Here is a 14973-nt window from a genome sequence, read left to right on the forward strand (position 1 = left end):
CAAATCCATCTCAGTCTTTACCAGGAAGAGGGTGGAAAGGGGAAGGTAAATCAAGGGGACAAAGGTCTAGAACAGGCTCCTCTCTGATGACTTGAGGGGAGTCTTCGCAAGTTAAAAAAAAATACACGCAGCCTTCAAAACTGGAAGCCTGCATAAACGATACTCACGATGAGGACTGGGAGGCTGGAAGTCAGGAAAGGCTGTCCGGAGGATGTCCCAGTGACTGCAATCAGAAGGGTAGGGAGACAGTGGAGGGTGTGGTCAGGACACGGGGACTTCACGAATGCAGAATTCTAGCAAGATCACTCTTGGGCACATAAAGCACAGAAAAGCTGGGCTAACCATGTGGAGTGTCCACAGCAGTTCTGTCCCGTTTCTTTGTCTTTTTACCCTTTTAATGAAGTGCGAGCCTTGTCTGTAGCTACCACTAACTGATTGCTTCCTCTACAAAAGCTGTAGACTTTATTCAGAAGCATATCCTCCATCCTGGTATGGGCCCCATGAATGATGGGTTTTTTTGCCAAAATTAAATTTCGTATAAACGATAACAATAAAATTAATAATAAGCTTGTCTAAAGTTAATATACAAACAGCATCTCTGAAGGTGTTAACTAACAATTCAGGCTCTACCGGACAGAATGACCGTGCCCTGCGAACCTTAGCTAGGACGCGGGTCTCTCCCAGGTCAGCAGCACGCCCAATGAGTCACCTTGCAAGAAGGACAGGGCCACCTGGCAGCAGATCGAAGGGCAGGGAACCACAGAGCTAAATCTCCGCGGGACCCTGCACTGGTCTTCCTGTCTCTCCTTCCGGTCTACGAATCCACAAAGCTCAGATGCACCATCAGCATCATTTTTTAAAATGATTTTTCTATTAAAAAGGGCTGTCTCCCAGGGCCTCACAAAGTTACTCTGAGTTATTAATTCTGTAAAATCCAAGGATCTAAGATACCTTAGTTGAGATTCTAGCTTTTCAACAGGGAAACTATTTGAAAGATTTTTTTTCGATTTCTGAGGAAACGTTTGCACATATCAGGCGTGATTACTACCGATCAAACTAGTGTAAGTAGTTTGGGGTCCTGCCGAGCAGGACGGTCTGTTCACCCAGGGTCACGATTCAGCGCAGTTTTACATCCACGGGAACAGGTAAGTCACGGTGACCCACAAGCCTCCCATTTCACCCAGAGCTTCAAGCCTGGCGCCCGAGTGGAGGCTGCACTGTCCGCAGGAAGCCCGTCTGGGAGGCGAGTGCTGGCTCTGCGTTCCTGCCGCCTAAACGGGGCGGTGACTCAGGCGGCAGCTGGACGGGAGGAGGGGGCTCCGCGCCGGCCGAGCGCCGGCGTGACCCGCGCCCCGACCCTGCCCGCCCAGCACACCCGCGCTCCGCCCGCGACTTCTGGTCCCCGCCAGGCGCGGCTCTGACAGGTTCCCTCCGCTTCCGGAGTCGCGCACGGGTTCTCCTCCGCTGCTGTCAAACCTCCCGGGGTGGCCCCAAGGCTGCCCGCGCGCGTGGCACCCGGTGCGGGAACCGGAGTTTTTCCACGCCACTCGGAGGAGCGGGGGTCCGGTCTTAGTCCCGGCCACCGCGGAGTGCGGGGACAGGGCCTACCCTCGCCCCGCGCCCCGAAGTGCCGGCAGCTCCTCGCCCCCTGCGCGCCCCCCAGCCCCAGCCCGGGATGCGCGACGCGCCGTCCCTCCGCGCGTCGGACACTCGCGGGTCACAGGCGGTCCTCACGCACACACTCGCGCCGCGAACGCGGCGCTGCGGCCCGCCGCCGGCCTCCGAGGGCGGGGACAGACTTACTCCTGGCCGAGGCGGCGCCGCCGGGCGCCGGGAGAGGCCGGGCCCCGCTCCCCATCGGGTCGGGTCGGGGTCGGGTCGGGCCCCGCCGGCCCGCGGGCACCCCGCCCCTCACGGTCCGGCCGGCCCCCCGCGCACGTGCCGGGTGACAGGCCCCCTATAGGTTCCATACCTGCCACCGGAAGTGAGTGAGGAGGGCAGTATAGGCATTTCCTGTGACGCGAGCGCCTGGACTCCATTAGGCAGCAGCTGGGGGAAGAATCAACACACCAGGGAGCGGAGCGGAGCGGACCCGAGCACAGAGGCGGCAGCTGCCTCCGCTGCCGCCCGTCGCCGCCGCCGCCACTGCCGGGGCTTAGCCCAGCGGCGGGCCCCGCGCCCCAGCAGCCGCCCCGCTGCGACCCCCGGGCCGCGCACCCCGAGCTGCCTCCGGGAGGGGGGGGGGAAAGGGCCCGGATCCTCCTTCTCCCCCTCCTCCTCTCCCTCCTCCGCCCCTCCTCTCCCCCCGACCCTGACCCCCGCCCCGGCCCCCCTCACCCCGACCCCCGCCCCGGCCCCCGCCTCCCCTCCCCCGCCTCGCCCCCCCGGCTTCCCACCACGGCCTCTCTCGGCGAGGAAACTCTGGCCTCCGCTTCCTCCTCCTCCGACTCGGACACCGGCGGAGCCTCCCCGCCCCCGCGGAAGAAACCCCGAGCCTCGGCGGCGGAGGGAGCAGGAGAGCCCGGGGCTTCGGCAGGCAGAGCAGGCCTCTCCCCTCCGTCCTCGTCCTCCTCGTCCTCGTCGTCCTCGTCGTCCACCTCCTCCTCCTCCTCCGTGGTGGTAGTGGTGGGACTCCCCCCGGCTGCTGCCCCTTCCGCCGCCGTCCCCCACCGAGGTAGCGGCCACAGCCTGGTCAGCGGCGGCATCATGCAGGCCAATGGGGCAGGAGGAGGAGGAGGAGGTGGCGGCGGCGGCGGCGGAGGGGGCGGCGGGGGCCAGGGACAGACCCAGGAACTCGCCTGCCTGTCGGCCCAGAACGGGGAGTCGTCCCCCTCGTCGTCGTCGGCCGCGGGGGACCTGGCCCACGCCAACGGGCTCCTGCCTTCCGCCCCCTCCGCCGCCAGCAACAATAGCAACAGCCTGAATGTCAATAACGGGGTCCCCGGCGGGGCCGCCGCCGCCGCCACCACCGTCGCAGCTGCCTCCGCCACCACGGCCGCCTCCTCTTCCTTGGCCACCCCAGAACTGGGCAGCAGCCTCAAGAAAAAGAAACGGCTCTCCCAGTCGGACGAGGACGTCATTAGGCTAATAGGACAGCACTTGAATGGCTTAGGGCTCAAGTAAGTATCCTTTACAGGCAGCTGCTGGGGACTGACCGAGGGACCGAGGCTGCGGGGGAGGGGGCTGCGAGGGGCACGTCTGCTGGGCACCGAGGGCCTGGGACACGGGAGGACGCAGCCCAGACTGGCGGACCCGGGAGGAGGAGGAGGAGCTGACCGAACGGGAAATAAGGGGAAATCAATCCGTCTGACAGATGGGCAGACGGGACAGGCGGGTGGGGGTTTGGAGCAGGGGTGGTAGAACCCAAAAGATCTCCCCCCTCCCCACACACCTTCAGAGCCTAATTGTCTGTCAATAAAGACATGCCGAGTGTGTCTCTGTGTGTGTTGGGGGAGGGGTGGATGCGAGCTGGTGGAAATAATGAACCTTGGAGGATTTGTTTTTCAAGTATATCTCAGAGGCATCTTTGTGGGACACCTCCCCACCCCCAGCCATGACAGACAGCCCAGGCAAACTACCAATCAGGAAAGACAATCACCTACAAGTGTTTATGGGAACTGAGGGGCTGGGATCCTTGGGAAGGAGGTTGAATAAATCTGATGGGGATAATGAAGTGAGGCACCGTGTTGATGCCATTTAAAGGCCCTTGCGTGTGAACCAGAGGCCCACCCCTAACCCAGCTGAAATCCCGGGGTAATGCCGGGCATGATTGCCTCTGAAACAGGGACATCTGATCTGGTGAATCATTTATTGTCCAATACCATTTAGGAGGTGGCCTTGCGTACCTAAAATAGGGTGAAGGTAGACGGCGACCTTGGCCCCAAACCACCGTTGTGTGTACACACAAAGAGGAACTGCCGGGCTGGAAGCGGGGCTTGGTGGGAGTGCGGGGGAGCCCCAGAATCGTGCTAAGGGCGAAAACACGCAACAGTCAGTTCCCTGGCTTCACAGCGTCGATTAAAATGAGCTCTTATGCTAGCCCATGCTGTTGTTAAGGATTTACAGATTTGTTCTGGGAATGGGGGGAAAAGGGCACTTTTAAAAAGTGGCATAAGTATTTTGATTCTCAGGCAGGTGATTGATTGCACTGTTGAGCTGAAAAACAAATAGGGCTGAATAAGAAAGCCTTGAAACAAACAGCTATGTCAGACTGATAAAGGAAGGTTCTTAGGTATCAAAATAGCTGGTGGGAGAAACTGCATTCGATGAGTCTTTTTCACTCAGAAATATAGGAAGATTTCACCTCTGTTCACAAGCAGGAAAAAGAATTAGTACGAACACAGGTTTTGTAAATGCTAACAGCGAATTACAGAGACGAGAAGCAAGCTGACAGCCGCAGGAGGGAATAACTCGTGACTGTTTGGAACCTACACCGTAGTAAATTTGCTATTTTTAGTGTAGAGAGAAAGGGGGTGATTTTTTGGTGCTGGATTTATTTTAATTTTGAAGACTGACCTACTAGAGTTTCTATGTGAGCATGAGATCTGGACGTAAGGCTCTTCCCTAACACAGGGCATCTCTCTGGCCTTGTATGGAGCTCACAATTTTTTTATCCTTCGAAATATAACAGTGTTAGTAGGTAGATCCTGGTTTTTCCATTTATTTAACCATTTGGTTACAAACTGTTTTTAGAAACTGTATACTTACTTCATTAAAACTCCTGAGGCGTTAGGTGGCAAAAGTAGGAAGAAGAACTGACTCTGATTTTTAGTTTCAGGAAGGTTTATACCTTGACAAAAACAAAGGTGGCAGTTTAAAAATCAAGTTGGTTTTTAGCCAGGCACATGGAAGCTATTTCTTTCTTTTTTCTTCATGAGATTAGCTTAAAAACTTCGGCAACTGTTTTCATAGACATTAGTTGGTTTGGAAGAGTGAACCCTGAAGTTGGCCAGGTCTTTTTTACACTGTATCTCTCCTGCAGCCAGACTGTTGATCTCCTCATGCAAGAGTCAGGATGTCGTTTAGAACATCCTTCTGCTACCAAATTCCGAAATCATGTCATGGAAGGAGACTGGGATAAGGTAAAGTAGGGCCTATAGAGCTGTGTGACTGCTGCTAAAGTTACGTACCTGACGTGCCGGCTATGACATTTCTGTTTTTCTCTTATGCCACTTTTTGCAGGCAGAGAATGACCTGAATGAACTAAAGCCCTTAGTGCATTCTCCTCATGCTATTGTGGTAAGAGGCGCACTTGAAATCTCTCAAACGTTGTTGGGAATAATTGTGGTAAATACACTTTTGTTCTTAGTTTCACATTTATGCTTATTGTAGTAGGTTATTGATAACTGTAAGCTTCTGCCTCTTAGAAAAGATAAGGCCTAAAAAGAATTGAACTTTATGTAATTACATTTGTAAACTAGGATGAGTGTTGATGATGTCTTAAAGTTTGAGTTTCGTATTTTTAAGATCGTGTAGTCAGTGTGTCATTTGAACCTGGTTTATAAATTAACCTATAAAATGGAAAGGCCATGCTTTTAGTGCTATTTACAGGAGTTTTATACTTCTAGAATCAAGGATAAATTATGTATTATTTAAACTTCTGAACATGCTGGTAAAGAATGTGTTTGGGTGTGTGCATGTAGAGCCTTATGTAGCTGATAGTTGGAAATGAGTCGTTTGTTCAAACCAGCCCCATTGGTGTGCTCACCATTTTCCATTCTTGCATTCCAGTTGTGTGAATTGACAGTGTCAAAGTTTGTGATGTTTATGACTCTTGTTGGGGGGTTTGTATGTCAATTTGACCACTGGGCTCTACTCACTGGCCTTATTTCCCCAGCAAGATCAATTTCGTACTTGACCTGTTAGCGTCTTTCATAAATCTTAATGAGTCTCTTACACTGATAGGCTTTAATTCTTCAGTAGATGGGGGTGCGAGAGAGGAGGGGATAAGTTCTCCTAAGTGCTTGTGATTAGGAGCCGTGAAGAATCAGCTGCTAGCCTGTGCCTACTGGCTGCTTGACTTCTAGCTGATGGGGTTGTTGTCAGAGGCAGTTTCCTGTCTGCCGGGGGAGGGAAAGGGTGAATGGAAAGTGAGGTAGGGAGGCCAGCTGTTTGTTAAATATTAGTAACCAGTGTTGTTTTGGTTTTTTAAAATTGGGTCAAACGTTAATCTTTCTGCCTTTGTCTATAAACCTGATAGGGTCTCCTGTTTTCATTTTGAGGTTTTTTAAAAAGCTTAATTACGCAAGAGCTTTCAAATTCTTAATGTAGTTTTATATAATAATATGATCCTAGAGAATGACCTTCAAGTGAACCAGAGGTGCAAACAAATAATGAACAGTTACAGGTTCATTTAAACTGCTGATCTTCGTATTATCTTTTTTCTTTTAGTAAATATTTAAAATACTCAAATTTTTAACAGCTATTAGAATTAGATGACTTATAATTAATTAACTCATGGAATAATCAATTCCATGGTAAATTTTAAAAAATGAAGACACAGAAGTTAAAATAAATGAACATCTGTATTCAAAAGGATTACAAATTTTCCAGGGGCTGAATTTTCCCCAATTAGTGGGTTTGGAGTTTTAAAAAGAAAAATGCTTAGTACATGTGAACTGGCCAGTTTCTCATTCATTGTTGGCTCTGACAAATGGAAAGGTGACCCTCAAATAAAATAAAGGCAGTTAAGTGGCCAGACAAGAAGTGGCCAGGGCAGCGTGGCTCGTGCAGCAACAGCACAGGCTTGGCCCGCGGGCTGTTTTAAATAAGGTGTGATTTCTTGGAGGACTGTTTTCCTTTTTTTAAGCTTCACCCAAATTATAGCTGTAATTTAGTGGTCAAAAATTTGCATAGGCTTACTTCCTGTTTTTTTGTGGTTTAATAGTAATTTGAGACTTCTGTATTGGATTTAGATTATGATGCTAACTCATTAGAAACCGTCATTAGAAGCAGCATGTAACCTGAAGAAAGGTAGTTGTAGATAATAAGGAGGAATCCTTTCTTTTTACAGCCTGTTCAGTCTATAGAACATTCTAGGATCTAATAAAAGATGAAGATTAAATCTCTGGCTGAGCCTCACACCATCAAACTGTTTAGGTATTTATACAAAGAAAGGGTTCCAGTTTTATCTCACGTTAAGCATTGATGAATCAATTGCTTTTAAAGATTCAGTGCAGCATTTTTTCACCTTTCCAATTATGTTTACCCGCCTCTATCTCCAGAAGATAATCTAATGTAAGCATAAATCTGTAATAATACCTTAGAAGACAACTCTTTGGGGTTTTTTTAACATCATTATTTTGCCTGTATACCCAGACACATTTGATGACTTAGTCTAGACCAAAATTGTATTTTATTTTTAAACCTGAATGTTTTTATTGACCTAATCCACTCTCCATTCTTCTTCCCTCTCCACCCCCTCCTCCCCATATTTTTAAATGGTTTCCAGTTAACTGATACTGGAAATACATGAATTTGCTCTGGATTTTCTGAGAGCTGGGCTCATGAGTCAACATGCTTTAGTTTGGGTTCAGATACACTTAGCCATGTCTGAGGAATTGGGGTGGGTATTTGAGATCAGTAACAGGAAATTTGCTTGCGTGTGTCCAAAAATGTTGGATTCTTTGTTTTTTAATATAATAGAAATATACTTAAAAGCATTCAAATCTTAATATACAGAAAGAACTAGTATATTTTAAAGTCAAATACGGAGGAGTTTTGAGAGCCATAGTTTAAATATAATTTCCCCTTTCCTCTGAGTCATTTAGTTGATACAACTTGCTTATAACCTTGTTCCAGAGTTAGTCAGAACCACTGCCGGGTTGGCTAAGAGGCTATCCTTGATAAACAGACTTCCTGTGTATCGTAACTTCTGAGTTTTTCACACCGAGTTCAGTGTCGTTCTGGGGAGGACAGGATAGAACAATGCAGATATTGGGGAGCACAGGGGCGCAGCAGCCAGATTTACCACGCGGGGCTGCCTTTCCTTCCGGCTGTCCTGGTCACTTCTCAGTTTCCAGTTTCTTTCCGATAGGAAAGGGAGGAAACACTGCTGGGCTAAAAGCTGCTGCAAAATGATCAGCAACCAGAAATAATCTGGGAAATTAGGAGTTGGGGAAAGATAAAAGGAGAGTTGCCTTTCTTTTTTCCTTCTTCTTCACTTAAGACACTCATGATCTTTTAAAAAAACTATTAGTAAAGGCTTGACCTCAGAAAACTTCGATTTTGCCTTATTTTCAACAAGCTTTTTAGTAAGTAATTAGCATAATGTTGTTTATTTTCTTGAAACTGTATTTGCATTTTTGTGCCTTAAATTTTGGAAAGTACAGTTTTACTCTCCATTCTTCCCCTGTGTATCAAATATTTGAATTTAACTGATTTTAAAGAGAATAAACATTTTCTCCCTCAACCAAATCTCTTTCTGTGCTTGGCCAGCAGCGTGTGCTGGTTGCCATGTACACCACCAGGATTTGATATCTGCTGATGCTCTTTGTCTTAATCTGGATAAAGTGACTCAGAGAAAAATATTCTTGCACTGCTTTTATAGCATTCCCTGTGTACAGAAAAACGTGTTTATATTGGCTTCTCCCAGAGCTTCACCCTGCCTTCCTCTTCTCGCCTGCCCGGCCTCTGCCCCACAGAGAGAGAATAACAGGTTCTAGCAGGATCTTGGTGGGAAAATGAGGGGGAAGCAGCGCTTGGGACACTGTCCCTACACACATTGGAAGGGGCGGGGTGTGCGTAGGACCTAATGACAGATACCCAATCAGTCAGTCAGTCAGTTGCCCTGAATTTTTAAAAAATCTCCCCCAAAATTCCCAGGTGCCAGGAAAATTTGGTGAAGAAGTGGTACATGCTGGCCAGCGCCGTGTGGCATTAAAATGAAAAACTGCAACTCACTATGATTCTCAAGTTTGAATGAAAAACACTATGTGACATGAAACTTCTAACAGTGTATTGATAAGTGGAAATAGGTGAACACTTTATTTCTAAAGAGTTGAAGTTTGTTTAAAAAGATAAAATAGTGAAAATATCCAGAGTTAACTTCAAATATAAAACCCTTTGATTTTTAGATTGTTTTGTTTTGGTCTGTTTTGTCATCTGGTAGATTCAAAGTATTTTTTAATTTACATATAAAAGTAAACTTAAGGTTACATGTACAACAACACTTTTTAGGGCATCTGGGGAACTAGTCGATTTCTGAGACTCATTCAGTCTGTCTAACTTGATGTGTAAAATTTGGTAAGTGTAATTTTTCTAGAGTTACAGGAGTTTTCATTTTTTTCTGTTCTTTAGCTGTAGATTTAGGATTACATTATTACCAAACATAAAAAATGTATTATATAAAAGATGAATTTAAATGATGCCTAATTTACATGAGAGGGTTTGTTTTTACTTATTTTCTTTAGAAACCATTTTTTATAAGTTTGTAGATTATGCCTTTCTTCTAAATATTCCCTCACAGAAAATCTCAGAGCAATGATATGATACTCTTCATTCCGTAAATAAGTGACACTTTCTTCAAACCATTTTTGGAAAGCAGTGTAGTTTAATTTGTTTAAGCATTAATTTTTAAGTCAGTGGATTTGAGATTCTTACCACTGTCTTCCTTAGAGTCTCTGAGTATAACTAATATTTCCTATCTGCCAACCGTCCTGCCCACCTCCAGTGGCTGCGTAAGCGCCACACATGCCAACAGGATGGCAAGTCCCTCCCAGCGGTGTCCTCAATTAGATTGAAGGTTTAAAAGAAATTTCAGACCTGGTAGTCGTAGACATCTCTTTTCTCTAACAAAAAGCTGCTAAGATTGTAACAGTCACTTTCAAGTTAAAAGTAAAGTAATACAGTAAAGGAACATGAGAAAGTATTAAAGCCAAACATTTCAGGGAAAAAAATAATTTGAAAGTACTTCATCAGTTGGAAACGGCTTATCCTTTGGAGAGAAAAGAGTGAATGATTGTGCTTCATAGCTAAACACATCAGTGATCAGAGGGTTACCAATCCACAGCCACAAATGTTGATACTTTTGAAAAACCTTTAAAGAGTTGGTCCTTTATAGCCTCCTAGACAGAGTCAGTTCAAGCTTATGCTTGTCCCTTTAAGTCATAGGAAAATCAGTACTTTGCACACCAGCCTTTTAGTCCATTTGCTGGGTAGCTCTTCTCATTTTGGATAAGCCAAAATCGGACACTTCGTAGTTTCTACCCCAGGGCTCTAGTTCTGTATGCTGGTCTACTTAGTCATTCTTTCACATTGTGGAGTTTACATACTCTTTCCATTCACTGAATTTTCTGCAGTCTTTGCAAAAGACTGTTGCATAAAATTCCTCCTTTGCCCTATTATAAGGGCAAAGGAGGAGTTTTTTTGCCCCGGCTAGTGTAGCTCAGTGGAATGAGCGCTGGTCTGCCAACTGAAAGGTCACTGGTTCGATTCCCAGTCAGGGCACATGCCTGGGTTGCAGGCCAGGTCCCCAGTTAAAGGCATGCAGGAGGCAACTAATCAATGTATCTTTCATGAATTGATGTTCCCCTTTCTCCCTCCCTTCCCCTCTCTTTGAAAGTAAATAAATAAAATCTTTAAAAAAAGTCAGACATTTAAAATAAAGTAAATATAAAATACTTTGAATGGTTCTAAATTTTTACAGAAGAGACAAAATGTTTTGAGGGAAGAATTCATTTTTCCTGTTTTGGTATCATTAATGATTGTATCTGACTTGAGGTTATTTGATCAGAGTCATTTTATTAAGACGTGGAATTGAGCAAAGTCACATTTAATATACTGTGACTCTCTTAAATATTTGAGTCATGTTGAAGCTTTATGAAGTTATTGTCAAAGGGCGTAGTAGAATGGTTTCTACTGTTCTGTTTAGGCACAAACATTTTCTGAACCTTCCATCAACTTCTTTCCCCTGACTGCTGCTTTCTGTCATGTCAGAGGATGAAGTTTTTGCTGCTGCAGCAGAAGTACCTGGAATACCTGGAGGATGGCAAGGTCCTGGAGGCCCTTCAGGTTCTGCGCTGTGAATTGACGCCACTGAAATACAATACAGAACGCATCCACGTTCTTAGTGGGTAAGGAAGCTTAGTCCTTCAGTTCCAGGTTGATGGAGGGGCTCTTTTAGCAGGGTCACCGTTCAGAGTTCCATCTGTTCGGTGTTTTTCCAAGGTCTGAATATTGCTAAAAGCTGAGATAATCTTGATCTGGATAGAGTCACTTCTTACATGCGAACTATTCTTTGTCACCCTGGGAATCTTTCCCTATTGGAATAGAGAGAGATTGAAGTGGGTAAAAGAAAGAAGAAATATGTATTGCCAGTGAATGGCCATTTTCCTAATCTTCTATAAAAAACCTATGGCAGAATCTTCTCTAAAACTAATAAGCAATGAAGTTTCTAGTATTGATGCACATGTTTTTTTAATGTATACTTACCGTGTACCAGGTCATTGCTAAGCATCTTATATGCACAATCTCATTTTGTTTCCCTGTCAATTCTTTGAAAGTTAAGAGTGTCCAAAGACTTGGTTCTGGACCTCCTTTCTATGCTGTCTGCTCACTCTTCCCAGGTAGCCTCATTCCGTGCCGTGCCTCCACATGCCACCTATTTGCCAGGGGCTGTCAAATTCACCCCCTTACCTGAACTCCTCCCAGGTACATATCTGAGAGCCTGCCTGGCGGTCCTCATTGGACCGATATGCTCCAAACAAAATTCTTGATTCCAAGTTGTCCCTCCACCCACTTCACCCTCCCAGACCTGTTCCTTCCTTCCCTCACCCACTGGTTCCAACGAAGAAACTTAAGCCTCATCTTTGCATTTTCAAAAATCTTTTAACTTTGATATGTATTGGCCTAAATCCAAAACATCCCAGATGTGTCTGTTTCGGTCCATCTTCACAGTTGCTCCCCTACTTAGGCCATAAACACCTCTCCCTCCCTGAACGCATGGTTCACAGAGCAGCCACCGAAGTGCATAAGCAAAACCACGTGTTAACTCACTTCTCTCCCTGCCTTAAGACTTCCCACTGGCTTTCCTGCTCACTCAAAATGCCAGATCTCTGGTCAAGCCCGCAAGGTTCCTGGCCCCTTCCTGCCATTCGTACCTTGCTCACCACTGTAGCAGTACCGATGTGTAGGCACTGAAGCTGCCTGTTCCCTTCATCTTAAATGTTCTTCCCCTAATCTCCGAGTGGCCAGCTCAGGTCCTGGCCCTAATGCCCTCTCCTGGGACCACCCATCAGGTATTTTCCACCACCTCTCTCTGTTTTGTGGTTTTATTTTTTTCTTTTATAACATTTTCCACTATATGATATGGGCTCAGCATCTAGCTTAATCTGACAAAAATGGGTTTTTAAACATAAAAAGAAAGGCCAAGAGAGGTATAGATTCATTTTAAGGTCTTTGCAGATAAGGAAACTGAGCCTCAGAGAAGTAAAGTAACCAGCCCAAGGTGTAGCTAGTAAATCAGCCAAGATACAAAGCCCGGTTTGACCTATTCAAAATCTTTGAGCTTTACTTATTGCTACATCCTGAAATAATAAATTCTGCCAGACATTTTCCTATTGTAGCTGACAAATTACTTTATTCTGATTATCTTTTTCGTAGGGTGTCTGATTTCTGTATCACCCAAATCACAGGTGGCAAACACAAGGCCCGCTGGCTGAATCCGGCCCTCCACCTTGTTTCATTCGGCCCGGCACCTTGTTTCTACCCGGCAGCAGCACGGAGCTCTCTCATAACTGTTAAGGAGTGGTTACATTTATGCAGTCCTAAAATTACATTCGGCCTTTTGAAGGCAACTGAGAGGCTGATGGTGGCCCCTGGTCAAAATGAGTTTGACACCCTTGACCTAAATGACATTCACATGGTGGATTATTTTTTCTGGTCTGGCGGTAGTACATACAATTTAGTTATACAGCTTTTATTTTGAAATGAACTTGATCAAGTTGATCCCTTGAGTGTTTCACGTAAGGAAGTGGCCCAGAGATGACAGGCTGTGGAGTCGGCATCAGACCCCAGTCCAGGGTTTTCAGTTACAACCTGTGACTTCCCATAAACATTCATTTGAAGCCTTAAGGTGTGGTATTTTCACAAGGGCACAGAAGCAGTTGTAGGCCACTTTTGCAGTATTTAAAAGGTAAAACTATTGTTTCATAAAGTTATTGGTAATAAATTTTACTCCTAAAAAGTTATTTTTGAAACCAAATTTTTATAATATCCAGCTTATAGTAGATTGGCTTAAGTCTAACTACTCACACTGTCGTTTTTTTTTTAACGTAAGTTCTCATCACCTAAGACACTACGTACTAAAAAGCAAGAGAGCAAGTAGTTTGGCTGTTGGGTGGAAGGCCATTAAATCATGTCCATGCTAAATGCAGTAAGCATCATGCAGTGGAGAAAAGGAGGTGATAACCTCGTTAACTGAGAGGTTGCTGGTACCTGTCCTATGCTGAGCGCTACGTGTGTACCAGTTAGTGGACCAAGCACTTCGTGTACTCCATTGTAATTAATCCTTACTACCCTGTTTCATGCCCTTTTCCCAAGTGAGGAGAGTAGGTTTGTCTTGGAACAGAGTACCAGGCAAATGGCAGGAGACTTACTTGCTAGGTCTAATCTCCATGTCTGAATAATGCCTTCACTTCTTTTACTTTTAAAGCCCGTTCTTCTGAGAAGAGCCAGAACCAGGTCAGGGTCCCACATCCAGCAGGGGGCCCTCGTGGATTCTCCAGAATCCATGAACTTAGCGTTCATGCCTCCTTCAGCACGTAGTAATAAGACAGTGCCCACATTTCCTGCTTTGGGATCTCAGTACCTCACAGGATGCCACAAGGATGGTTGTCTAGTTATACCATTTCTTGAGTGACGTTTATGATAAACTTAAAGGTATGTTGTTTTCTTTAATGAGTATATCTTTTAAGGTTTTCTTGAGTTTTGTCTCACTATTGAGAAGTGGTTAAGTTAGCATAGTGGGTACGAACAAGTTCTGCAGCTCTAACACCTGTGTTCATCTGCCTGCTCAGCCTCTTAACTTACCCCTAAGCCAGTGACTTAACCTTTCTGTGCTTTTGTTTCCTCACATATAAAACAAGAATAATAGTGCGTACTCATACAGAATTGTTAAGAGCATGAAATGGAGTAATGATAGATGTTGAGTGCTTGGAGCAGAGCCTGGCACACAATAAGAGCTATATGTAGATGACAAAAATAATGAATGTAAGAATCTGTAAATAGATAATGTATACTAAAATAGCACATTTAGCCATTTCTGTTATATTCCTTTTTGTAGTTATATACAGGTGCTAGGTTGTATTAATGAATTGGACCCCCTCTAGAAGTTGCTTCCTGGTAAATGTTTCTTACTGAGAACTTAGATAGCCCCAGTATAACCGGTATTTTTCAGTTATGTTTAATCGGAGAGAAAGGCTTGATCTTTGGCTCTTTCCCTGTCGTGTTTTTAGGTATCTCATGTGCAGCCATGCAGAGGACCTGCGTGCGAAGGCAGAGTGGGAAGGCAAAGGGACGGCTTCCCGATCCAAACTCTTGGACAAACTGCAGAGTAAGGGTCTCATTTTTGGTGTTGCTGTGGTTGCTCTTAGACGTGGATATTAGGAATCATTAAGGAAGACTGTGTTTAGACACACTCGTATCGAGTGGCTGTTTATGGAGAGGATGCAGGGAAGATCATGAGGAGACCCTTTAAACCAGAGGTTTTCACACTCCGCCCTGGAGTCTGAGGAGCTCGCCTCCAGAGTCAGGGAGAGGGGCGCTGCTCCCGGGGCACTACCCTTTCCCCAGCGGTGGAGGGGATGCGGCCCTGAGGTTGTGTTTGGGGGAGAAGAGCTGCGGTTAGGGAGCAAGTGTGTGAAGCGCAGTTCTAAGCAGTGTGTGTTTAAATACTGTGTTGTTTTCATGCTGAGCTGGGACCAGAGACCCTGAGAATGGAAGCCGTGTGCGTGGAGAGGCATAGGGCATCAAAGG

The 14973-nt window shown here is 45.9% G+C and overlaps 2 protein-coding genes across 4 annotated transcripts in view; one reads left to right on the forward strand and one right to left on the reverse strand.

Annotated features, from left to right (window-relative positions):
• Nucleotides 1-2176, reverse strand: part of CNIH3 (cornichon family AMPA receptor auxiliary protein 3) — a 157425-nt gene extending 155249 nt beyond the window's left edge. Inside the window, exons 1-2 of one of the 2 annotated variants that reach the window (XM_037069329.1) lie at nucleotides 1973-2176; nucleotides 168-223 (exon numbers count right to left, since the gene is read on the reverse strand). In XM_037069329.1, coding sequence (XP_036925224.1) covers nucleotides 168-223; nucleotides 1973-2039 — 123 coding nt within the window. In that variant the 5' untranslated portion in view covers nucleotides 2040-2176. The other variant, XM_037069332.1, reaches the window with a different exon arrangement.
• Nucleotides 2176-14973, forward strand: part of WDR26 (WD repeat domain 26) — a 37066-nt gene continuing 24268 nt past the window's right edge. The window contains exons 1-5 of one of the 2 annotated variants that reach the window (XM_037069327.1): nucleotides 2176-3119; nucleotides 4982-5081; nucleotides 5182-5286; nucleotides 10936-11072; nucleotides 14454-14551. In XM_037069327.1, the coding sequence (XP_036925222.1) occupies nucleotides 2707-3119; nucleotides 4982-5081; nucleotides 5182-5286; nucleotides 10936-11072; nucleotides 14454-14551 (853 nt within the window). In that variant the 5' untranslated portion in view covers nucleotides 2176-2706. The remainder of the gene's footprint in view (nucleotides 3120-4981; nucleotides 5082-5181; nucleotides 5287-10935; nucleotides 11073-14453; nucleotides 14552-14973) is intronic. The other variant, XM_037069328.1, reaches the window with a different exon arrangement.

This window comes from Sturnira hondurensis, unplaced genomic scaffold (genome assembly GCF_014824575.4).
Source record: "Sturnira hondurensis isolate 20B ecotype Veracruz unplaced genomic scaffold, ASM1482457v3 Scaffold0018525, whole genome shotgun sequence".
NCBI classification, from domain to species: Eukaryota; Metazoa; Chordata; class Mammalia; order Chiroptera; family Phyllostomidae; genus Sturnira; species Sturnira hondurensis.